This window comes from Pipistrellus kuhlii, unplaced genomic scaffold, assembly GCF_014108245.1.
Source record: "Pipistrellus kuhlii isolate mPipKuh1 unplaced genomic scaffold, mPipKuh1.p scaffold_m20_p_1, whole genome shotgun sequence".
Lineage (NCBI taxonomy): Eukaryota > Metazoa > Chordata > Mammalia > Chiroptera > Vespertilionidae > Pipistrellus > Pipistrellus kuhlii.
The window spans coordinates 63,980,745-64,004,989 of NW_023425404.1; the positions used below are offsets into that span (position 1 = coordinate 63,980,745).

At 52.2% G+C, this 24,245-nt stretch overlaps 2 protein-coding genes across 5 annotated transcripts; one reads left to right on the top strand and one right to left on the bottom strand.

Annotated features, from left to right (window-relative positions):
* The first annotated feature begins 39 nt into the window (after positions 1-39).
* Positions 40-4,033, top strand: LTB4R (leukotriene B4 receptor). Its single transcript, XM_036450350.2, has 2 exons — positions 40-2,166; positions 2,785-4,033. The coding sequence occupies exon 2, from the start codon at positions 2,794-2,796 to the stop codon at positions 3,844-3,846; it is 1,053 nt and encodes a 350-aa protein (XP_036306243.1). The 5' UTR covers positions 40-2,166; positions 2,785-2,793; the 3' UTR covers positions 3,847-4,033.
* Positions 4,034-4,698: 665 nt separating this feature from the next.
* ADCY4 (adenylate cyclase 4) lies at positions 4,699-24,028 on the bottom strand. Of its 4 annotated transcripts, none has more exons than XM_036450261.2 (26): positions 23,910-24,028; positions 23,415-23,619; positions 22,024-22,221; positions 21,741-21,902; positions 20,954-21,103; positions 20,370-20,518; positions 20,180-20,291; positions 19,382-19,509; positions 19,070-19,228; positions 18,681-18,813; positions 18,255-18,428; positions 12,980-13,023; positions 12,523-12,609; positions 12,260-12,329; positions 11,837-11,934; positions 11,083-11,167; positions 10,852-10,989; positions 10,169-10,279; positions 9,732-9,916; positions 9,442-9,526; positions 8,610-8,768; positions 6,743-6,889; positions 6,345-6,452; positions 6,114-6,228; positions 5,683-5,807; positions 4,699-5,599 (listed from the first exon to the last, which is right to left on the bottom strand). In XM_036450261.2, exons 2-26 carry the CDS (start codon positions 23,571-23,573, stop codon positions 5,447-5,449), a joined length of 3,234 nt encoding a protein of 1,077 aa, XP_036306154.1. In that variant the 5' UTR covers positions 23,574-23,619; positions 23,910-24,028; the 3' UTR covers positions 4,699-5,446. The 4 variants fall into 4 exon arrangements, 3 of the variants coding, with proteins under 3 accessions (XP_036306154.1, XP_045440920.1, XP_045440925.1); XM_045584964.1 differs by having other exon boundaries at positions 23,415-23,601; positions 23,910-23,991; XM_045584969.1 differs by lacking the exon at positions 23,415-23,619 and having other exon boundaries at positions 23,910-24,005.
* Positions 24,029-24,245: the final 217 nt, after the last annotated feature.

Here is a 24,245-nt window from a genome sequence, read left to right on the forward strand (position 1 = left end):
ATGAGATCCATTCTCTGGGGTCTATAAGAGATTGACTGGCCCTGGAAGCTGAAAGTCAATCTGTGGGGTTTGAAAGGAGCGTTTTCCTGTCTGCCTTGTGGTTGGTGCAGTGGGGGAGGGGCCGTAGGAGTCCGAGACTTAGCCTCCTCTTTGAATCTAACTCTCCCCACAAAGGTCACCTGACTCAAAAAGAGCCCAGGAGCAGGCACTCAGTTATCCAGAGGGCATTTGGGGTTGGAGATGAGGGAGTATGAGGAAGAGTGTGGATATCTGGAGGACAGGAAGAATTTTTCAGGGAAGTACCATTTCTCCTTTCTCCTTTTTTCTCTCTCCTGACTGCGAGCTGTTCCTCATCCATCCTCCCCAACATTTCCCAGACCCCATCTTTTGGAATTTCTTTACCTGTAGGCTTCAAAACTGTTCTGGATCCTGATACTTTTGAGTTTGGGGTGCAGGATGAGAGGCACACACATGTGGTTACTAGGGTGACCAACTTGCAGTTTTAGCACTGAAAGTCTTTTATCCTAATCCCCTAAATCCCTGGCCAACCAAGATGGTTGTTAAGTTCTGGACAACCTGACTGTTACCCCCTGTCCTGCCTTAGTGACTGTTCATATCACCCAGGGAGATGCAGAGATAGCAAAGGAAACCCAGTCCTCAGGGTCACGCCAGGGCCACCAAAAACGGGTTGGGACTGGAGGGACAGGGATGCTTAGCGTGTCTAGACTAGGGTGGAAGAAGGAAGGTCATTGACAGAAATGGAAATGGGGAGCAGCTTGTATCAGAAGGAACCTCTGATTGACCCCAGAGCTTCTGCAGAGGCTTCCTCTGTCCTCAAGCACTGGGGAGGGGAGTTCCTAACTTCCTCTGTTACATATTTCCCGACTAACATCCTCTGTGGTCAGAAAGCCCTTCCTCAACTCTGTGGAGGAACCTGTGTGCTGTGGTTTCAGTCCATTTCTTTTCATCATATTTTCTGCCTGACAGCTACTGGGTGAACTCTGCTCTGGCTTTTCTCAAAGCAGAGAAAGTGGGGGCACTGCAAAGGTAAGGGACTTCCATGACCACTATTACACTCTGCACATTTCCTGAGAGTGATTGGGTTGGAAAGGAAGCAGGAAGGTCAGATGGAAGGAAAGACTTCAGTTCTTAGCTTCTTCAGGAGAGTTCAAGAAGAGGAGAAAAGGGGAGAGTGACCCTTTCCTGGCCCTGGTTTCCCCTCTTGTCAGAACAGGCATGAAGTACCATCTCCCTCATGCCTGTTCCCTATGCTCAGCCTCTACTGCTATATGGTGGGACTGGACAGTTGGCTGTGGGGAGGTAAGAAAAAAGGCAGTACTGACCTTGCCCAGTGCCCAGATTTTAGGGTAAGCCTCATGTGTCAGGGTAAGCCAAATGGGCAAGCACAAGGCAAATGGTTGGGGAAGGGGAAGAAATTGGCATTCTGTGTGATTGGACTTTGGCTTCTACCAAGAGAAGGGAAAATTGATTACCCTAGAATGAAACCAATTCCTTTAAGTGAAGGGAGCGACTGGGTTGCTGGAAGAGGGACTTCTTTCTTCAACTCCACTCATGGCTTGAATGCAAGCCAAGAACAAGGTGCTGACCTCTTTAGGTCACTATGTTACAACCCAAACCTGGAACCTAACCACAGCTGTACCCTACATTTCCTATTACTCTACTTATTCATACAAATGACAAATATTCTCAACATTCTGCCCTCCCAATCCGAGCCCACTTCCCCTCTCTGGCTTCCCTCCCTCCCTCCTCCTATATGACACACTTTATTATTCTGTTCAATGATCCAGTCTAGACCTGCATATGAGGCCACACCCCAGCCTACTCACTCCTGCACCCCTCGTTCTTCTCTCCCTTCCCCCTTTTGGGCACTTCTCATCAAGTCCCACCCCTGAGGGTCCTCCTTCCAGCTGGCCTCTTCTGGACTTCAAAGACTATCCTCCCTCCTGGTGAAGGGAGGGGGCAGGAGTTTCAGCCCCACCCTCAGGAAGATGTGTCTTCCCCCTGCCGTGTGGTACTTCCTCTCCGAGTGACTTAGCTGACAGCATCCAGACCTGGGTCCAGACCCCTGCCACTGAGACCGATCTGGGGATAGACTCCGCCACTCTGGGATTGGCACCAGCTTCCAACCAGTGCCCAGCAAAGCCAGTAAGTAAGGATCCTGGGAGCAGGGGATTTGGTGCAGTAGGGTGGGGTGCAGCCATGAGAGAAGGTACAGAGGAATTTCCAAAAGAGCCTGACCAGTGGTAAAAAGATTTGGGAGGACTTGTTCTTCTCTCCTCTTTATGAACTCCTCCCATCCCTGTTATTCCTGGTGGGCCCTGGGCATCTCTGGGAGAGTGGGTCGGGGATTGGAGGACATCCATGGGACTGAGGGGACTAAGGACTTGGCAAGGGACAGAGGAGTTAGCCTTTTAAGGGGTGCAGCACTGAGAAGGAAATCTCCCCAGTTTGGCTCTGAATCTGAGAGTCTCCTAAGGGAAAGAGGCAGAAAGAGTCCAGACATGCTACTACTGCTGTTGCTTGCTATTTTGCAATTGGGTCTGTGGGCCGGAAGGAGCCATGTGGCTTGTTTAGGCAATTCGTCTTTCTACTCGGCCAGATCCCTTAAGACAGACTAGTTGGCCGTGATAAGGACAGTATATTGTGAAGGTGCACCGATGCTGCTGATTTAGAGAAAGACTTGAATCCTCAGGCTCGGTGTGTCCAGGATTTCAGAAAACCCTTGGATCCCTCGCTCACGCACATGTCCACCTCGCCCTCCAGATCCTTGCCATGGCCACGAACACTACATCTCCTGCAGCACCCTCCTCGCTATCCTCGCTAGGTGTCATGGCCATCACCCTCTTGTCAGTGGCTCTGGCTGTGGGGCTGCCCGGCAACAGTTTTGTGGTGTGGAGCATCCTGGTAAAGATGCGAAAGCGCTCTGTCACCGCCCTGCTGGTGCTGAACTTAGCCCTGGCAGACCTGGCCGTCTTGCTCACGGCCCCCTTTTTCCTCCACTCCGTGGCCCGAGGCACCTGGGTGTTCGGAGTGACCGGCTGCCGCCTGTTCCATTATGTCTGCGGGGTCAGCATGTACGCCAGCGTCCTGCTTATCACGGCCATGAGCCTGGACCGCTCGCTGGCGGTGGCCCTCCCCTTTGTGTCCCAGAAGCTTCGCACCAAGAAGGTCGCCAGGTGGCTGCTGGCCATCATCTGGGCGGCGTCAGTCCTGCTGGCCACGCCCGTCATCGTGTACCGCACCGTGGTCCCGATTTCCCCGGACAACAGGAGCCTGTACTGCTTCCCGAAATACAACACGGAAAGACACAGGGCCTTCCACCTGCTCTTCGAGGCCGTCACCGGCTTCCTGCTGCCTTTCCTGGCCGTGGTGGCCAGCTACTCCGACATCGGGCGCAGGCTCCGGGCCCGGCGCTTCCGCCGCAGCCGCCGCACCGGCCGCCTGGTGGCGCTCATCATCCTCACCTTCGCCGCCTTCTGGCTGCCCTACCACATGGTGAACCTGGCGGAAGCGGCCCGCTCGCTGGCCGGCCACCCGGCGGGGGTGGGGCCGGTGGGTGGGCGGCTGCTCCTGGCGCGCAGAGTGCTGATTGCGCTGGCCTTCCTGAGCAGCAGCGTGAACCCCGTGCTGTACGCGTGCACCGGAGGCGGCCTGCTGCGCTTGGCCGGCGTGGGCTTCATTGCCAAGCTGCTGGAAGGCACCGGCTCCGAGATGTCCAGTACGCGACGCGGGGGCACCCTGGGCCAGACAGGGAGGGGCGCCCCCGCCCCCACTGAGCCTGGCCCAGCCGAGAGCCTCACTGCCTCCACCAACCCTCTCGATTGAAACAGGCCCCGAGGGGTGGTGGGGGTGGTGGTGGTGATGGAAGGGACACTTGCTTTCCTCCTGGCGGCACGCCCCCACGCTGGCCTGACCCAGTTTTGCACCCCGAGGAGAAGGTCTGTGGGTGTGGAGCGGAAGAAGAGGAAGGGGAGGGGCAAGTAAGGGCAGTCAGCTCCTGGGAAGCTTTGCAATTAAAGCCAAGTCTGAAATTGGGTTAACCCTGTGTATGGGACATGTGTGTTATGGGGGATAGGTGTCTTTGTGGGGGTCGTTCTCTATAGTGGAGAGGCACATCCTTTAGTTTACCATGATTTTCAGTCTTAGAAGGGACACAAAGACAGATATAGAAATGACCCCCCCTCCACCACCACCACTTGCCCCATTCGGACAAGGGTGGCTTGCAGATCACACTTAGAACAACACAGGTTTGCAGACTCCTGGAAGAGCTGGTCCGGGACGATCAACCATGTGGACTCATCACTCCAGACTCCCATTCAGCCCACCTTCTGAGAAAAGTTAGCACCGCCTGTACCCAGATGCTAGTGATAGTTATCTTTGTCAGCATGACTCCAACTTCCTGCTACTAATCTTCATCCTCTCAGTGGTAGGTATTCAAGGGGATTGCCTTCCTTCCCTCCATCTTCCAAGAAGGCCTCACTTGAGAACCAAGTCAGCAGATCTTATCTTAGGTTAAAATTCAGATGAGGATCTCACAGGGTGGGGCAGAGGGTACTCTGGTCACCCTTAGGAAATGAAGATGCCCCAAAGGGAAAAGGATGAGTCATTCTTTTCTAGAGATGACTGTTGTCTTAGAGCCTCTATTCTGACATTTTAGGAAGATGGTGGCAGCAGTGGTAGTGGTCTACTTTTTAAATCTTTCCCATTAAAAAAAAACACAAAAAAAACAAAAACAAAGAAAGAGCAACTAGGAAAAAAAATTAAAAATCCGTGTGCAACATCTGCAACAAAGCCTCATGGACCCCAAAATATGAGCAGTTGGGAATGAACCATAGATGTTTCAAGACCCACATAATATCAGCAGAAGGGAGCAAGGGCCTGAGAACAGGAGAGCCCCAAGGTGCCTACAAATCCTCACTGGAAAGCATCATGGGTCAATTTTAGAAGTTGGGAGAGACCTAATAGATTATTTCCAAGTCCTCTTAATCGATGTTGCATAGTAAGCACAGAATAAAAAGTGTCTGTTTAGTGTTGAATGAATAAAGGTCAAATGACATTTTCCCTGGAGATTCCTTCCAATATTTGTGAGTGGAGAGCAGGAAAGGACAAATCCTTGTGTTGAGTTATGTGGCTAAAATTCTTCATACTTCCAAGGTTTACAAAATACTAGAATCGGGTTGGCAGGCAGGCAGGGAGGCTGAGGCAGTTCTCTTCCCGAACTTGTGAGAAGAAACACACCCTCCATACATTCATGCTCATGCTTGCACACACACAAACACTCATTTCGACCTGGGAAAAAGCAGTCCTGCTGAGAAGCAAGGAGGTGATCCCAGAAGCCATATCAGCAGCTTCTGGCATAAACTGGCTCCAGACATACCAGTCTCTTTATCGAGGATTGTTGAGGTGAAGAGAAGGGAGTGGGGCCTCAGCCTAGGGTGGCTGAGGGAGGTCCAGCTCTTGTCAAATCTGTGTTGAGGAAGTAGGTACACAGCTGCCCTTTGCCTTTGACTTTGATAACACCCCTGCTGTAGCAGGTATAGCCTAAGGACTGCAGGGCCCGGGCTGTCTCCTCAGTCACCTGCAATTGGAGGAAGGTGAGGGAGTATAGGCTTGGCCCCAACCTTAACCGCTGCCCCCATGACGCCAATGTGGCTCCCTCACTTGGATCTTGCCCAGGACTCCTGTACTCTCCATGCGACTGGCCACATTCACTGTGTTGCCCCAGATGTCATATTGTGGTTTCTGGGCTCCTATCACTCCGGCCACTACTGGTCCATGGTTTAGCCCTGATAAGAGATAAAAATGTGGGAGATATGAGGAGGGATAGGGAAAAAAAGACCTTAAGGAAACTAGGGAGAAGGGCCCTGGGGCGTTGGAAGAAAGGAGTGTGGGGCTGGAGGAGTGCTTAGGGAAGGGAATGCGTGTGCCTCATAGGTCCCTGGCCCAGCAGCTTCATGCTCCATCTCAAAAGGTGAGTCTGGAGGGAGGGCCAGGGCTGACCTGGAAAGCAGCTTACCAAGGACATGGGGGAGGGAGAGCTTGGGAAGATGTGGAGGAGGTCTCAGACTGACCCAGCAAGGGGAGGCCCTTACCCACACGCAAGCGGAAGTTGTTGAATGAGTGCTTGTTGATAACGTCCAGCTTAGAACAAAGGGCCACTGCAAATTCCACCATGGTGCCTAGGTGGCTGCAGCTTCGCTCAGCATCCTGGCAATGGGATGGCCACCAGAATGGGCCAATGAGGGCCCAGGATTAAGGCCCATTCACGAACCCACCAATAAGTGCACAGGTGAGGGACGGTAAGTAAGGAAGGAATGCTGTACCTGCTGTGCATCCTGTCCGGAGGTGGCATTTAAGCCTGTAGCTGCCATGTAGGTGCTGCCGATGGTTTTGATCTTCTCCACCCCACTGAACTTGGGCTTAGAGAGCAGCTGTATAGATGGGAGGCTGTGTACCCATTCTCTCTTGCTTTCCCACTCCTCTCTCCCCAAAACCCAGCCCCAGGCTAAAGGACCGGTTAGAGGTTAGGAATGGTGGCAGGAGGGAGAGATGGTAGTGAACACAGTTGCTGGAGAAGGTAGAGTTGAGGCATCAGAGGAAGAGTGGAAAGGCTAGAGAGGGCAGAAGGGGCTAATGGCCAGAAGAGCAAAGCAGAAGGATGGACTGGTAGGAAATCCTAGAACTCCGGACATAGGATCTGGGGAACCCTCAGAGTTGTCACCTCATCAAAATCAGCAATGATCTCATTGAGCAGCCGCAGACACTCTAGCCCCTCGTGGTTGATGTTGGATTCAGAGTAAAACTCCTTGAAGTCTGGGACTGAGGCGAAGAGGACACAGACACACTCATAGGACTGGTGGTAGAGGTCCTGGGAGGGTGAGAGGCTGGGGTGAGACTGTAGGCCACATTCTTTCCCTTCCTGTACTGGTGTCCCTATGCCTTTCCCTCTGTGTAAGAAGGATTGGAGAGGAGGGGAAGGAGGAAAGCCAGGTTACCCTAAGGATGTGACTCAGGAGTCAAAGATTGGGTCTCATTTTGATTCCAGGAGAGGCAGAGATTTGGGGTCAAGATCACCTCATAGCAATATGAAGGGAGTCACTTCTAGAACTGGGATCATGCTGATGGGAATTATCTTTATATCCTTTCTATTGCTGAAAGTTGTTAAGTGAGTTAAATCAGATTATAAAGATGTATAATTTGCAAGATCAAATAAATAAATAATAGGGAAAATAAGGCTAAGAGAAAATAAGGGTAAGGTTGTAAAGATGGAATCAGATCTGAGGTTGGTTCACTATATGGGTGCCATCTTAGTCCTAGATTCTGGCTTTGAGCTTTCTAGAGCCAATGTGAACACAAAAACAGGATCAGTTACAAGATACCCAGAGCCCCTAGCAGCAGAAACCAGAAGTAGAAGTATGTCTGACCTTGAGAGTAGGGAGCAGGTGGTGAGCATATAAGGCTGTGAAATAGTCCCTGAACTGTTTTTGCCAACACCCCTCGATATAGGCCAAGAGCATTTCCATAGCAAAGAATGGGGTGGTGGTGCTACAAAGAAGGTGGTACAAATATGTGGGTGACCTTCTGATGGTCTGACTGTAGCAATATATTTGAGGATCTAGAGCAGAGTCATCCAATAGAAATTTTTGTGGAGATGGAAATGTTCTGTGTATGTGTTGTCCAATATGGTGGCTATTAGCCACATGCAGCTATTGAGCACATGAAATGAGGCCAGTGTGACTGAGGAACTGAATTTTCTCCCTCTCCTTCTCTTCCTCTCTCTTTTAAGATACAGGTTTACTTACAAGAACTGAAAATTATATAGCATGCCTGAGGTCACACAGTGAGATCATGGGTAGAGAGAGAGAGAAAAACAGTGCCCAAGGACCGGGGCCTGGGATTCTGCTTTCATTGGGGTTAGGGGTGAGAGCCTGGGGTTTCTCAGGCCCACTTTTTAAAAAAATTGTCAATTACAGTTGACATTCAATATTATTTTATACTAGAGGCCTGGTGCATGGATTCGATCCCTCCTAACTGCCAGACATCAGTTTGTTCTCTATATCTGTGAGTTTGCTTCTGCTTTGCCATTTATTTTGTTCTTTAGATTCTACATATAAGTGAAATCATATGGTATTTGTCTTTCTCTGTCTAACTTATTTCACTTAGCATAATATCCTCTAGGTCAATCCTATGTTGTCACATTAATTTTCCATTTAATATATTTAAGGTTAAATGATCACACATGGCTAATGGCTACCATACTGGATAGTGCAGGTGTAGAGAGATGGGTGGACTGTATCCTCCACACAGCTCTCATCAACACTTGATAAAGCTTCTGAAGGTATGGTGTGGTCATGGGTTGGAGAAGACAGTCTTTCTAAGAACTTGGAATGCAGAGACTCTTTGCTCACCAAGACCAGAGCCTAAGATCTTGTGAAAATGGGAGGTATCTGACAGGGATATGGAGGGTCTTGGGTGGCTTCCTGACCCACTCTGGGGGTGTCCAGAGAGGCTGGGCTAAGGGCCAAGACTTTCATCCAAAATGAGTCCCTATAGTGTCTGAGGCTCAGGAGTCAGAGGTAGGGTGTCACCTCATTGCGCCGGTTCTGGCCAATAAACTGGGGGGCCACGTGTGCAGGCAGCACATTCTCCAAGAGAAGCCGAGTCAGATTCTCCATCGTCTCTGTCTCCTCCCGCTCCTGCCTCAGCTTCTTCTTCCACAGGAAATCCAGGCGGCAATAATATTCATTCTGGGGAGGGTGACGGGGGGCCATGGGGAGACACAGCACAGGAGAAACCCCAGATTCTGAGCATTCACCAAACTCCATGATGCCTAAAATCACCCCACCCACAGTTTAAATGTATTTTTATTGATTTCAGAGAGGAAAAGAAGAGGGAGAGAGAAATAGAAACATCAGTGATGAGAATCCCATTGATTGGCTGCCCCTTGCACACACCCCTTCTGGGGATTGAACCTGCAACCCTAAGCATGTGTCCTGACTGGAATCCAGCCATGGTCTCTGGGTTCATAGGTAGATGCTCAACCACTGAACTATGCCTGCCAGGCCTACCCCACAGTTTAGAGATAAGGCTTAACGTGAAATTAGCCCTGGGGAGACTCCCTTAAAACTAGATTCAAACTATGGTGGGGAGAATTGACAGCAATTTTTTTCTTAAGCATGGGCATGCCTAGATTGGTGGTGGAAGGGAGAAGGGAATGGGGAGAAGAGAATTTGAGGGCACTCTACTTGGGGAGCGGAGAAGTGAAAAAGGGAACAAGAAATTTTACTTAAAAAATTTCAATGGGTACACCTCTGGGACTCAAGCCTGAAGACACCAGATTAAGAAAAGGGTAGGAGACACCAAGTCATAACTGTGGGGACCCACACCACACCCTTCATAGGGAAGAACTGGGTAACTTACCTGCCGAGCCAAGACAAGGAGTGTGAAGAAGAAGATGAAGAAGGAGATGGCTCCCATCAGTTTGGGCTCTTTCAGCACCCCTGGCCTGAGGAGGCCATGAATCAGGGTTGTCTCTTGTCCCGCCCTTTCACGATAGCTTCCACATGCCCCTAGTGCCCAAGGAGTCCCCAGCCTCCCCCCTGCTTTGCCCAGTGGGTGGTTCAGGTCAGTGAAGTAAGGGCAGTTCTGCCCTATTCTACCTCACCTAATCCCAGAGCTCCTGGGCACCTCTCTCCAGATGCCACACTTACCTGGAGTCCAAGGAGCCCAGATAGAGGCGGGCGACGAGGCAGTCCGACAGCCAGGCGTGGGAGTGCAGGAAGAGACAGCAGGAGGCCACCAGCCATAGCAGGAGCAGCAGCAGCTTCAGTTCGAAGCTCATGTGCAGAAAGAGGGAGCAGGAGAGGAAACCCAGCACGCAGCAGTGCATGGAGTACTGTGGGTCCAGGCAGGCTGGTCAGGAGGTGGGACATGTTCCACAGGCGGGGTAGGAGGATACCTGAGAGCTTCCGGCCCGCCCCTCCTAGGTCCTGTCTGGAGGCAGGGGGTTTCATACATACAAACACACACCAAGTGTGACTTATGTCTGTCCCAATCATAGCGTGGAGTGTTCTTCAATTAAGGAGGCAGGGGAGGAGCCAGGGAAGGTTCTGGGGGAAGGAGAGTCAGGGCTGTTCCGGACACTCACTGGAATACTGATGAGAGGCAGGGACCCAGGGAGCTCCCAGGAGAGGTTGAAAGCCATGGAGGACACATTGGGAGCCCCAAAAGGGCAGTTTGAAGTTGCCGGTAAGAAGAACTGCAGAAAGAGATGAGGAGCTGAGGTGATCAGGCAGCTCCTTGGGCACAATGGGGCTTGTGCTGGGTCTCTCTGATCCAGGGATAAGTCAGGGACAGACTCCAAAGGAGCAGATTCCACTATTTCTGGATGATGAGGGCCCTCACTGGTGGGGTGAGCAGGGATTAGGGGAGTGGGTGTCATGAGTGCTAGACTTCTAGGGATCCACTGTGTGATCTCTTGCCAGCCACTCAACCTCTCTGGGCATGAGCTTCCTCTTCTCGGCTGGAGGATGATTCTTAAAGTGGCTTTCAGGGATAGAATTCTAGGAATGAAAAATCAGCCAAACTCCACTACAAAATCATAGTGGGTGAGCTACGTAATATACATGAAGGATGTCCATCTAAGAGTTAATAATGATTATGCCCAGATAGTAGACCATGAGTGATTGTCATTTTTTTCATTACTTGTCCGACACTTTCAATATCCCCTGGCCTTGGTCTAGCTGTCCTCCCAAATTCAAGGGTTCCCTTTCAGATTTGGCATGCTCAACATGCCCTGATGGGATTGCGTAGGGCCTCCTCTGCCCTCACCAGGCTGGTAATGGCCATGGTAAAGATGAGGAGGATGGTGGCAGTGCCCAGGACGACTCGTAGTCCAGGCCGTGTGGCCACCAGGCCGGACAATGCAGGCAGCCAGTGCAGCATCTTGGGGCCTTTTAAGACGCACCTCTGTGGAAGAAGCGTGGGAGTCTTAGCCACAGGGTGGGAGCAGGCTGTGGTCAGAGCTCCCATTCTCCACTTCCACCCCACAGCCCACCTCACCGTCAGGTGCTCTGAGAAGCAGACGAAGAGGAGGAGGAGGAAGAGGAGGAAGGTGATGCTATAGGTGATGGCCAGAGCTGGGGGCCTAAAGGGAGACAAGAGTGAGGCCTTGAAGAACCACAATAGGTTCCCTGTGTGTGGAAAAGTCACTGTATCATCTGGTTGGAAGGGGGAGAAGTGGTTCTGGGGATCTGAACTGGCTGCCAAGGGGGTGTGGGCTGGTAACAGGCATTGCATGATGATATGAGAAAGCTGAGGGGTCTAGGGCAGCGTTTGAGTGGGACAGGAACTAATAAGACAGGAGCAATATTGGAAGGAGGCAGGGTGCTCACAAAAGTGGCTGAGGCTGCATCAGACTGGTCTCCGGCCTTGAGGCCAAAGCTCTTTCACCTGGCTGAGTTTTGAACAAGTCCTCGCCACTCCTAGCTGTGGACTGGGAGTGAGGACCTACTTTCTATGCTTGTTCACTGTGAGATTCGGGCTTCTAGTGGGAAGAAAACCTCCTTCCTGGGAACGTTGTTAGAATCAAGAGACAGGCATGTGAAAATGCTTGGGTCCACAGGATATAGTTTATCCTCAGGATTTCTGGTAGTAAGTTGGGCAGGGATATCATGGTTCCCAGAACACATATTTCCATTTCCTCTGTGAATTGGTGCCAGAAGTAGTCAAAAGAAGAAAGTGGGTACCGGGGATCAGAAAAACCAAGAGGGCCCATTTTTTGAGAATCGGGACTTCCTTTTCTGGGCTCTTTTACCTGTTTGTCACCAGCATCTGGATGATGAAGTTGGAGAGAAAAACCAGGAATGTGCAGGCTGCATAGTATTTAAAGGCAGGGAGTGCAGAGAGTCGATACTGCAAGAGAGGGGGTCAGGGTGGAGACAGGGTCACCAGTGCTGCTCATGACCTTGAAGGTGTCAATCCCAGGGCAAGGAGTGGCCCCTCCAGACTCACGGCCCCACCCTTCAGTGCAGTCCCAGGTATTTGCTATGTATTCTCCAAGGAGGTTCCCTCCCCTCCCCCATCACCACTCAATAATTCAATCTACAGGGTGACTTTCCTTTCAGAGAGAGGCACATGCCCTCCCTCACCCCCAGAACCACAAACTGAGCAGACCTGGGGAGGGGAGATGGGACCACAGGCCATTCTCTAACGCCCTCCCCCCACCTGCGCAGCCCACCTCTTTCTCCATTTCCTTCTCTCGGAAGTAAAGTGTCAGTGGGTTGAAGTCCTTCGACTGCTTCCACTGTCTGGTGGGAGGTGGGGGCAGTAAGACCCAGAGAGAAAAGAGCAGGGCAGGAGGGGATGGTCAGGCGGGTCTTTCCTGAGGCTGGAGCAGGATAGAAGCTCCCTTCCCTCCAGATCATCGGGGGAACACCATCCCTGCCCTACCACGCGAGCCCAATACCCGCAGCACTCCCAGCCCTCTTTTCTTTTCCATACTTCTGAGAGTTGAGCTGTTCGATGACCTGGAAGAACTTGGCATCCCCAGTGTCCATTTCATCATCTAGTCCTCGGGGTGTACGACTCCTATACAGGGAAAGGCTGGCTTGTCACCATGGAGACCTTCAAAAGCATCTGGGCAAAGCAGGAGCCACCTCCACTCCACCCGAGGATGGAGGTAGATCACCCAGACAGTCCCACTGTCAAAATTACTTGGGCATGTCCAGCCGGTGTGACTCAGTGGTCGAACATTGACCTAGGAATCAGGAGGTCGCAGTTCGATGCCCAGTCAGAGCACATGCCCAGGTTTTGGGCTCGAACCCAAATTGAAGAACCACATGGAGAAGGCAGCCAGTGGATAATTCTCTCTCTCATCATTGATGCTTCTATCTCTCTTCCTCTCCCAATCTGAAAACAATAAAAAATAATTTAAAAAAAATTGCTCAGGCCTCCTTACCGGTCCAGGCTCCACTGGGGGCTGAAAGAAGCCAGGGCCTTCTCCTGTTGAGAGAAGACAGGGAGGAGAGAAGATGGGAAGATGGTGAGCATCCTTGGAAGCTCTCTGGAGTGAGGCATTCGTATCTACACACATTTTTGACCTTGAGCATTTGATCTGGCTATTTCCCCTGCTTCTAATAGTCATTAGAAGAAGTTCAAGCCACATTTGCTCAATGATTCTTCCTGACTCTTTATTTTCTTATTATTTTTTAAACTTTTAAAATAAGAGTTTAGCCAAAACCAGTTTGGCTCAGTGGATAGAGCATCGGTCTGCGGACTGAAAGGTCCCAGGTTTGATTCCGGTCAAGGGCATGTACATTGGTTGCGGGCACATCCCCGGTCAGAGGTGTGCAGGAGGCAGCTGGTCGATGTTTCTCTCTCATCGATATTTCTAGCTCTTGATCCCTCTACCTTCCTCTCTGTGAAAAAAATCAATAAAATACATATTTAAAAAAAGAGTTTATTTGAGCCAAAGGCCTCCGTTTCCCTCTTTCTCTTTCAGCCTTTGTAATTTGGGTGACAGCTGCTTTCACCAGGGTCAACTCTCTACCTTATTGACCCTGCTTTGCCTTTTTCCAGGTACATCAGCTCCAGAAAAGTGCTTATTTGGGGCAATGTTAAATGTTGTCGCAGTTTTCAATCCTCCTCCTGACTCTTTTGACTCTCAGGGTCTTTATACTCTGATTTCCTCATAGTTAGTTTCTATCATTTACAAGGCCACACGTATCTTCTACGGGCTTGAGTGCTGGCTCCCTTGTGCTGCATTTCCCCTAAGGACTACATAGTGCCAAGGTCAGGGACTTTTCTATCACCCTGGGATGCCAAAAAACCCTTATCGGTGCTCATTGAAGTGACAATGCAGAACATTCTCACTCCCCTCTGACCTTTTGCCACAGTCAGGCTGAGCTGGAAGGTAGTGGGGGTGGAAAACAAAAAAATGGAGAAGAAGGAAAGAGAGAGAGAGAGAGAGAGAGAGAGAGAGAGAGAGAGAGAGAGAGAGAAAACAAGGTTCAAGTCATTTCCAAGGTTCAAGTCCGCATGTGGAGTGTGTGCAGAGATAAGAAAATGGGGAGAATCCAAGATGGCTGAGGGAGAATCCAAGATGGCTGAACAGGTAAACACCTAGCTGCAGCCACACACAACAATTTCAATAAAATACAACTAAAATATAAAATGGACATTACCCAGAACTACAGGAAAGTTGACTGACTGGAAATTCTACAACGAGAAGCAAGGAGAAAACCAGAAGGAAGAGCAGAGGAGCTGTAAAAGCCTAAGATACGGAGACACATGGCGGGCGGAGAGGACTGAGCCGGAGAGGAAGGGCGGGGCGGCTGAGTGCCTGGATGGCGTTCCCTAGCAGGAAGGAGATAAAAGCTCTGACTGTGCTGGGTTCCAGTTCCGACTACTCTGAACCCCAGTTCTAGGCCAGACCCCGGGGATCCAGGCTCATCCATAGGGAGCTGGGCTGTAAGGCGGAACCCCGGGGGAGCGGTGAAAAGAGGTCCCGGAGGCGCGCACATTGTGCTCAAAGAAGGGATGGTTGGCTGTGCCTCTGGATTGCCCTGGCGGGAAGGAGACAGGGGCTCCAGACTGCTCTGAACGCCACCTCCAATCTCACTTCCAACTGAACTGAACCCCAGTTCTGGGCTCATTGGGGGAGAGCCTAGTCTGTTTGGTACCAGGCTAAAATCGAGGGCACCTTTCTCTCAGAGGCGCTTGCAACGAGTACTGAAGGACCCTGAGATGCAGGAGCCCCATAGGGAGGGGCTGACAGAAGCCAAAGCTGTAGGCTCCACCCTGAAACTCCGCCCCATCAGGGAAGCTGCGAAAATAGATCACAAATGAAAGAAATGGAGGACAAAAAGCGACTGGATATAGAGTTCAAATCTACGCTTATAAGGCTTTTCAAGAATTTCCTAGAAAAGATCGATAAGAGCTATGAGGATATGAAAAGGGATCAACTAAAATTAATAAGGAATCAACAAGAAATGATAAGGGATCAACAAGAAATAAAGAATACATTGTCTGAAATAAAAAATATTATACAAAGTCCTAAAAACAGAATGGAAGATCGCAAGAATCAAGTCAAAGATTTGGGACATAAAGAGCCAGAAGACACACCTCCGCAGAAGCTAGAAGGCAAGAGAATCCAGAAAATTGAAGATAATGTAAGAAACCTCTGGGACAACTTCAAACGAACCAACATCAGAATTATGGGGGTCCCAGAAGATGAGGGAGAGCAAGATATCGAAAACATACTGAAAGAAATAGTGACAGAAAACTTCCCCCACCTGGTGAAAGAATTAGACTTACAAGTCCAGGAAGCGCACAGAACTCCAAACAAAAGGAATCCAAAGAGGACCACACCAAGACAAATCATAATTAAAATTCCAAGAGCAAAAGACAAAGAGAGAATATTAAAAGCAGCAAGAGCAAAGCAGGTAGTTACCTATAAAGGAGCACCTATACGATTGTCTGCTGATTTCTCAACAGAAACCATGCAGGCCAGATGGGAATGGCAAGAAATATTCAAGGTGATGAATAGTAAGAACCTACAGCCAAAGATAATCTATCCAGCAAAGCTATCACTCAGAATCGAAGGTCAGATAAAGAGCTTCACTAATAAAAAAAAGCTAAAGGAGTTCATCACCACCAAACCAGAATTATATGAATTGCTGAAAGGGGTTCTTTCAGAAGAGAAAGTAAATAAAGATAAAAATTATGAACAACAAATACGTAACTATCAACAAGTGAATCTAAAAATCAAGGAAATTAAAAACAATCTGATGAACAATATTAACTGTTGAATATAATAGAATCAGAGGTATGGAAGGGTAGTGAACTGACGATTCTTGGGGGAAAAAAGGGGAGAGGGGGATGTGGGAAGAGACTGAACATAAACTGTGCACCTATGGATGAGGACAATGGGGGGTGGGGAAAGGGCAGAGGGTGGGGTGGGAACCTGGTGGAGGAGAGCAATGAAGGGGGGAGGGAAGGAACATTTGTAATAATATGAACAATAAAAATTTATTAAAAAACCCCAAAAAGAACAAAGAAAATGAACAGCAGCCGAAACCGGTTTGGCTCAGCGGTAGAGCGTCGGTCTGCAGACTGAAGGGTCCCAGGTTCGATTCTGGTCAGGGGCATGTACATTGGTTGTGGGCACATCCCCGGTAGGGGGTGTGCAGGAGGCAGCTGGTCGATGTTTCTCTCTCATCGACGTTTCTGGCTCTCTATCTCTCTCCCTTCCTCTCTGTAAGAATTCAATAATATATATATATATATATATATATATATATATATATATATATATATATAAAGTGTGTGTAAGCAGAGCACAAATATATCTATAAAAAAAAGAAAAAAAAAAAGACAATGAACAGCAAACAAAAAGGTGAGGACAGCATCAAGGAAGAGGGTGAAGCGCTGCAGCCGTGGCCCAGGGTAAGAAGTGTGGTGATCTTATTCCCTGTTCCCTTGCCCCTGTGAAGGAAGAGGGTCATCGGGGCCATATCACCCCTCTCAAGCAAAAGCTTACGTGTGTGAGAGGCAAGGGAAAGACTGAACAAGAGAGAAAGACTGAGAAGTATGTTTTAGGTATGAAACATCTATGCATCTAAGCATGGGCCTAAGTTTTTTCCAGACTTCCTATCTGCCGATTCCCTCTTTCCCCCCTTCCCCCAATGCCTGTAAGTTATTTGAAGGCAGGGGGAACATCTTATTTACTCCTGTCTTCTCAAGAACTAGCCTAGAGCCTGCCGCATAGCAGATACTCAACATCGTGGAAGGAGTGACTGGATAAATGGGATCTACCAGCACAAACATAGACCCACCACCCCACAGTTCCACATTGTTTAAGAATAAGCCGGTTGTGATTCTCAGCATTTCTAACACGTGACTGGGATCCTGGGACTTTGAGGCTGAGAAGTGAATTTCTGGGCTGGTGAAGTCCTGTCTATAAATCAAGGGACTCCTACTCCTCCACTATGATATTTCTTAGCCTGCACCTTAGTTGGGGTTGTGAAGGTCTGACATGGGTCCTGGGTGGGGGGGCATCCCCACAAGGGGGATTGCACCCAAATGTTATCTCACTTCCCTGGGCTCCCAGCAACAACCCACCCCCAGAGGCCTCAGCCTGCAACAATCAGCTCAATCAACTAGGTCTTGGGTTCTTCCTTCCTCTCCCTCCTGCCAGCTTAGACCTTCTGACCCCTCCCTCCCCCTAGATTGAGGCTTGAAATTAACTACTCAGCTGCCAATGTCCCCTCACTCCCCAGTGGTCGCTGAGCTCTTGCTTGCTTTCCTGATGAATGGGAAAGGAGCGGAAGGAAACATGGAAAGGGCACTCTGGAGTCATCCCATAAAACCCAACCAGTTGTATTAGCAGGCAAGATTCTTGGAGGATCTGCAGAAAGGTGGCTGGAAATGCATAACAGGTTTGGGGAAGATCAGGGAAGGTGGAAGAGAGCCGACAGAGGAAACTAATCCTGGGGGAAGCCTTGAGGAACATAGCCTGACTGCATGAATGAGGGTTCTGGTCACTCATCATCAAGCACCATCCTCAGAGCTAGAGGTAAGGAAGATCCAAGCTCCTGCACTAGCTGGGGGTCAGTGATGACCTGAAGGTGTTATGCATAGGATCAGCCAGCAATTGGCCCTGCTCTAGCTTCCCCTACAGAAGGTGCAGGTCTGCTCCCTGCTCCCTCCATCACTCCTGCCTGCTCATGGTGACTTCCTTCTTCAAAGCCATGTGAGATTTTTACTGCCACCTCATTTTACCTGTGTACAAGTGCCAAAGAGTGGGGGTAACAACCAGTTGCCCCACTTTCCCAGTCCTAGTGGGCATTGAAGAAAAAAAAAAAAGAGCAAGTAGTTGCAGGAATTGAGTTTAAAAAAGACATATTCTGGTGGGAATGGGTACGACCACTAGCTTCAGAGTCAGGAGGCGTGGAGTACCAGGGGAAAGGGCTTCCTGAGGGGGGGTTGGAGAGCAATGGACCCGGGGTCTATGGGAATCTCACATCTTCTCCGTGGTGAGCTCAGAGGGCACTCATCTTTGCCCTTTCTCTGGAAAGAATGGCAAGAAAGTCCAGAGTCAGCAACTGGGGTGACCAGAGAGCTCAGGACCTCGGGATATCATCAGGTGGCTGGTGATGGGGGCAGGAGGCTAGGAATGGGCAGTGGGGGTGGGTTTATGTAAATGCTGGAGCTCATGGTGGAGGTGAACATACCGGGAGAGGAGTAGAGGTGGACACAGGGCTCTCTACATGGCTCAGGTGGGCAAAAGGCTTGGCTGCACCCCAGGATTCCAGGTAGCGGGTCATCAGCAGTGATGGACGCATCTTGGGGCCCTCAAGAGAGGACAGCAACCCGCCTGCAGTGCCTTTCTCATCCTCTTCCTCAGCCTGGGGTGTAAGAACGCTGACAGTCAAGATTACAACCCCCCTTCCACCGCACGCCCGCCCACTGCGCCGCCACTCCCTCTCCCCCAACCCCCTCCCCCCATTCTCCCCATACCCCTTAGAGGCTCGTGTCCCTTCCCCTGAGACATATACACACTAGGACCCAGGAACTCAGGTCTGGCAAAGAAGAGACCAAGCCTGTGGCTGTGGGTGGTTAGGGTGGGCCAGCCCCTGGGTTCCAGGTTAGGCTTTTACCCGGGGATCGATGACCAGGTACGTGGGCTCCCCTAGCTCCCGAAGGTACGGGTCCCTGTGTTCTGTGGGTGCATCCTCCACAGCGTAAGCTCCTGCCAGCAGGGCCAGGGTAGCCCCTGTGATATGGACTCGTCTAGAAGGAGGGGACAATGGGAGTTAGGAGGGAGCACCTCCAAGCTCTCATTTATTTCCAGGATCATTCCCGAGGTTCTCACTTCAAGCAAGGCCCTGTGCTACAGGAGGTGTCTTCCAGCTCCCCTTCCTGCACCCAGGATCTCCCTGAGCCCCACATGGGACTGTGCTCATTTTCATGAATGATGAAAAGAGAGACAGCCAAGGGGAGACCTGGTTGGCCTCCTGTGGTAGCTTCCCGGAGCCCCAGGTCTCACCCTGGCACGCCACCTGCCTCCATGTGGTTGGCCAGTGTGACGTCATGGGACCAGACATCGTACTGCCACTTCTGCAGCCCGATGACTCCACAGAGCACGCTGCCCGAGTGCACGCCCACGCGCATGTTGATGTCCACACCGGTGGCTGCCCGTAGTTTCCTGAGCAGGGTGTGTGAGGAACAGTCTGAGTGCTGCCTTCAGCCCGGCCTGCGCCCCACCCCTCCTTTTCTCCAGGAAGACTTCCTTTGCCCTGCCTGCTCCTCTCCCACACCCATCCCTCAGGACTCCTCCTGCCCGCCCGCCTGCGCTGACCTGATGGCCCGGCACATGTCCAGCCCCATGCGCACGCAGTTGATGGCGTGGTCTGGTAAGGAGAGGGGCAGCCCGGAGACACAGTAGTAACAGTCTCCCAGGATCTTGATCCGCATGCATTCATGCTCCTGGGAGTGTGTGTGTGCAGGGGGGAGAGGGGTGCCCGGTTAGAGGCCAGAGGAGGCGGGAGGAAGTTGGAAAAAGTTAGAGTAAATATGGTGTTCCTGAAGAACTTCTGATTTTGGAAATGTCTAGGTAAGATTTAGGGACTCCCTTAACTTGATGTGGGGCTGCCTGAGGTCTCCCATTCAGGTGTCTTTCTCAGAAGAGTTTTTCGAGGGTTAGGGTGTCTCTGGCTCTCCACCTTTGGCATGTGTAGGGTGCATTCAGATTTGAGCCCATCAATGTAGCCCCAGCATTGAGGTTTTTTGGGTGGGAGATCCAAGATTAAGTTGCTTGGGTGCGCCCTAAGGTCCAAGCAGGCAGCTGCAAAGGGCCTCCAAAGGTTAGAGCATCTGAATACCTAGATTTGGTTATAGTTTCCAGAGACAACTGTGTTGGGGTTCTGAGCATATTGGGGTGCTGTGGCTGGGGCATCTGTGGAGCTATTGAGAGACCTTTCCAGATTTGAGGTATGTAGTAGATGGGATGCTTGCAAGGGTTTCCTACTTCCAGTGCTGTATCTGGGAGCCCACATGGGTTCTGATGTGGGATTGGGATTTTATAAGTTAGGGATTCCCTTAGAACGGGTTCTCCAGAGTGGGGTGTTGGGAGCCGGGGAGGCAGGCTCCCTTTTACCTTGGCGATCTGGTCAAACTTGCCAAAGAGCTCGTTGAGCATGAGCACCAACTCCTTTGGGGAGCACTCACTGGCCAGCCGTGTGAAGCCCACGATGTCCGCATACAGCACGCTGGGCAGAGCAGACTACAGTTAGTGGGGCCAAGGTCTCAGGCCGTGCCCCCTCCTCTCCACTCATCCTTGCCCGTACCTGACTCCCTGGTGCCTCTTGACATAGAGGCTGTGGAAGTTGTTGGTGCTCTCTGGCCTTGACCCCTGTCCAGCCTGCAGCCGTGCCATGATCTCTGCCTTCATCTCTCGGGCCAAGTAGGCAGGAAGGATGGACAAGAGAAGGTGTTCCTGGGAGAGATCACTATGAGAACCAACCCTCTTGCTCCCTAGAACCAGGAGCCGGGCTTCCCAAAGCCTGAGGAGCCCACACTCTTTCCCAGCCCCGCCAGGGGCTCCCCAGGGCGCTGTCCCAGATCCTTCATACCACGTATACTAGCTACGCTCCAGTATCCCCATCCTGCACTGATGCCGTTAGGGACTGAACTCCCAGCACCAAAGTCGGAATTAGAATTCCTTTAGTGTCATAGGGTTCTAAAGGGTTTTAACCAACTTCAGTCTGAGCCTCCCAGCAGCCTTCCAAGCAGGCAACAGCCGCTTTTGACAAAGGAAAAAATAGGTCAGGTGACCCGCCCAGGTCACTCAGCTTGGGAAAGAGCCCAGCTGTGCGATAGAAGTAACCTCTCTCTCAGCCCAGGTCCCTCCCGGCCCCCGTTACCCGCGGACCTGGTGCTTCTTCTCCGTGTCCAGCCGCCGGCGCGAGTGCAGGGAGCTGAGCGCCTCGCGGAAGGTGGCGCGCAGCGCACGCTCCATCAGCGCCTTGTGGTAGGCCCCCGCCACGTTCCCGCACAGGAACAGCACCGCGTTGGCTGCCAGCTGTGGGAGAGGGCCACCTCAGAGGGCGCTAGGCCGGGCAGGGGTGGGGGTGCCTATGTGTGTAGCTGGAGTTGGTCTCCAAAGGGGCTGGGGAGGACACTACCATGTGAGACCCAAGTATTTCTAGGCAATGCGTGCCACACAGTGGGGTACACAGAGGTCACTCCCCCCCACCCCACCCCCCCAGTTCACTCTGCTCCACACTCTTGGCTGCTGTACCAACATGGCTTCTTAGGTCTAGAAACTTTTGCACATACTTCTCTGTCTGGAATACCACTCCATCACACACTGCCCCCCCCCCCCCCCCATCCCACACACACCATAGCACAAAACTACTCAAGCTCCAACTTTTGCATTCTCTGTGAGGGTTCTATCATCTACATCTATACCCAGCACCCTGGCCTCCTGTCCAACTCCCTTCCCCGGGGGTGCAGAACCCTCTTCTGGTGACTGCAGGCATGGCACTGCCGTGGGTACCAGGGCATGGTAGGGACCTCTCTGTGTTTGTGTCCTGTGCCCAGGGTTGCATGCTGCCATGGAGTCACAGCTCGTCACAGGGTTGGTGAATGCCCTGATGAACCCAGCAGTGCCTAGTGGAGCCGGCCCTGGGCGCAGCCTGTTCTGCATGCACGCTCACCTGCGGCAGCAGCGCAGGTCTTGAGTCTCGTTGAGGCCCAAGATACAGCCCGAGGACCAGCAGGTGTGACAAGGAGGAGGTGAGGCCCGCGACCGTGGCATCCCGCATACCCAAGGGCAACATGGCATACGTGGTGAAGATGACAAAGAGGAAGAAGGACACCTAGGGGAGGGAAGAGGAGCTGCAGGCTGGCACTGCTGCTCTGCTCTATAGGGGTCCTGGTGCAAGTTCGAGGCCCAGGATCCCTCTCCCTACCCGCTGCTCCGCCTGCCGTCCCTCTCACCTGGTCCCAGGCGCTCACCACGCCCCCGGTGAACAGGAAGCCATGGCCTAATGCGAGCAGCGCTGCCCACACGAGGCCGGACAGCGCACGCGTCCAGCGCTGCAGTCGCTGCTCACAGGAAGCCAGGCCCAGCAGCAGCGAGAAGCCGCCCAGCGCGCACAGCACCGTGGTCAGGAAGCCCGGGTCTGAGGCCAGCTCCTGTGGGGAGGGCCGCGTGTGGGGTTTGGGGGCTGGTCCAGGAAGAGAAAGAAAGGACAGCCCTTCGCCCCAGACCAGTTCTGAAAAGTGTCTCAAACCCAAGTACAAAATAAGGCAGGGCACCTCCGCTTGCCATTTATATTAGGTCGAATCGAATGAATTGCTGATCATCTGTAATCTACACAGCCAGCAATTTTGTATGGTTCCACCTCACATCTGCAGGCTGCAGAGGCCGCTCAGTCACCGGCCGTCTACCCAGAAATTCTGGCTCCCGTCCCCTATGGGCCATCTGTGTATCCTCGATCATCCCGAGCCTCAGTTTTCTCATCTGTCAAATAGGAATCCTGGCACCATCCTGGGGTTGGGAAGTGAGTAAAAAAAATCCCTAGCGCATAGAAGGCACTTAGAAATGAATGCATCCAAGTTTGACCAATTTGCTGGGGAGAGTCCCCGCCCCGCACAAACCTCAGGGTTTCCGGCCCTGCAAGCAGGGCTTTGACAGCAGGGGGCGTCAAGAACCTCCTATCGCTTCCAGAGGCTGGGCCTCGCCACCCCCCTCAGGGCGTAGAAGTCCCGTGAGTGCCTTCACCCTTTGTCCCCCCTCTCCCCTAGCCGGTGAGGTGTCTCCCCACCTCTCCTCCCAAGAATGAGAAGAAAACGTGGAGTGGGATGTTTCCAGAAATGGAATGACTCCCCCCCACACACACAAAAAAAAAAAAAGAAAAAGAAAAAGAAAAAAAGAAACTGGAGATGGGCTTATTTGGGGACTAAATGAGAGTGGGATGGAGGTGCCTTCTGGAAGTCTGTGGGTACAACTGCCCACAGCCCCTAAGAGGGAAAGAAAACCAGGAAACAGATTCCCACAGGGCCCAGTGTAAATCTCCATCCTCCCCCTCTCCCAGAAAATCTCAAAACCTGGGGTTGGATTTATTCTAGAACTAGTAGAGTACAGAAGCTGGTAAGGTGTGTCAGTACCCCGAGGGAACTTGGGAGCCTCCAGAGCTCAGTTACCTCCCGGTGTAGACCCTGAGAGGTCAAGTGACTTGACCAGGGTCACCATAGTTCCTAGTAAGGTTCAGCGCTTCTTTCCTGGGTCCCAGCAAAGAAAGCACAGGCGAAGGAGACCCCACAAGTCTCACCCCCGAAAATGCTCCCTGGGCGGGGACCCTCCCGCCCCCGTGGGGCCTGCTCACCCTGCCGCTGGCCCAGGCCACGGCCAGCAGCGCCAGGAGCGCGCAGAGCACGACAGCCAGCAGCAGCAGCAGGAGCGGGTACTGCTGGCTCAGGCTGTAGTAGGTCTCATAGAAGAGGTCTTCGCTGGGTGGCGGCCGGGGGCTGAAGAGTCGGGCCATGGCCGCCCCTGGTCCCGCGCGGCACCGCCTGGATGCAGGCCCGGGGCTGGGGAGGGTTGTGGTCCGGGTGGTTACCGCCCGCCCCAGCTGCGTCTCTCTCACCTGGTACGAGCCGCCGCCCTCCCCACCCCCGGCCTCGGGCAATCCCATCTCCTTCCAGACACACCCTGTGGCTCCCAGGGCTCTCCCAGTTGGCGGCAAGGGCACTCACTGCCCCATCCTTCGCTCCTGCTCCCCCAAACCTGGACTCCGGAGGAGCCTGAGCAAAGCCTCACGTCCAGGGCGGTCAGGATTTGGGATTGAAGCAACGGGTAGTCCCTCTCTTCCCCAACTCACCGCCTGCGAGGCTGCCGCAGCTGAGCGTGCCAGGCCTGGGCAGGGAGCTCGGGGAGCCAGCTGTGGAGTCACTCCTCGCCGCTAAGTTAGTGGCTCTGAGCCCGGGGCGACAGGCGCTTCCCTCCCGGCGCCGGCCCCCTCCCACTTCCCGATGAAACGGCCCGGCCCTTCCCGTGCAGGAGCAGGACTCCCCAGGTCTCCTCCCCCCTCTGACCGTCTCTCCTAACAGCACTGCCTTCCCCCTTCCCCCATCTAGGAGAGAGGGTGACTCACGAGAAATTCGAGGGGGGTGGGCCCACAGAGTGGCAAGTGTTAAAACAGAGGTGGAATGCTTGG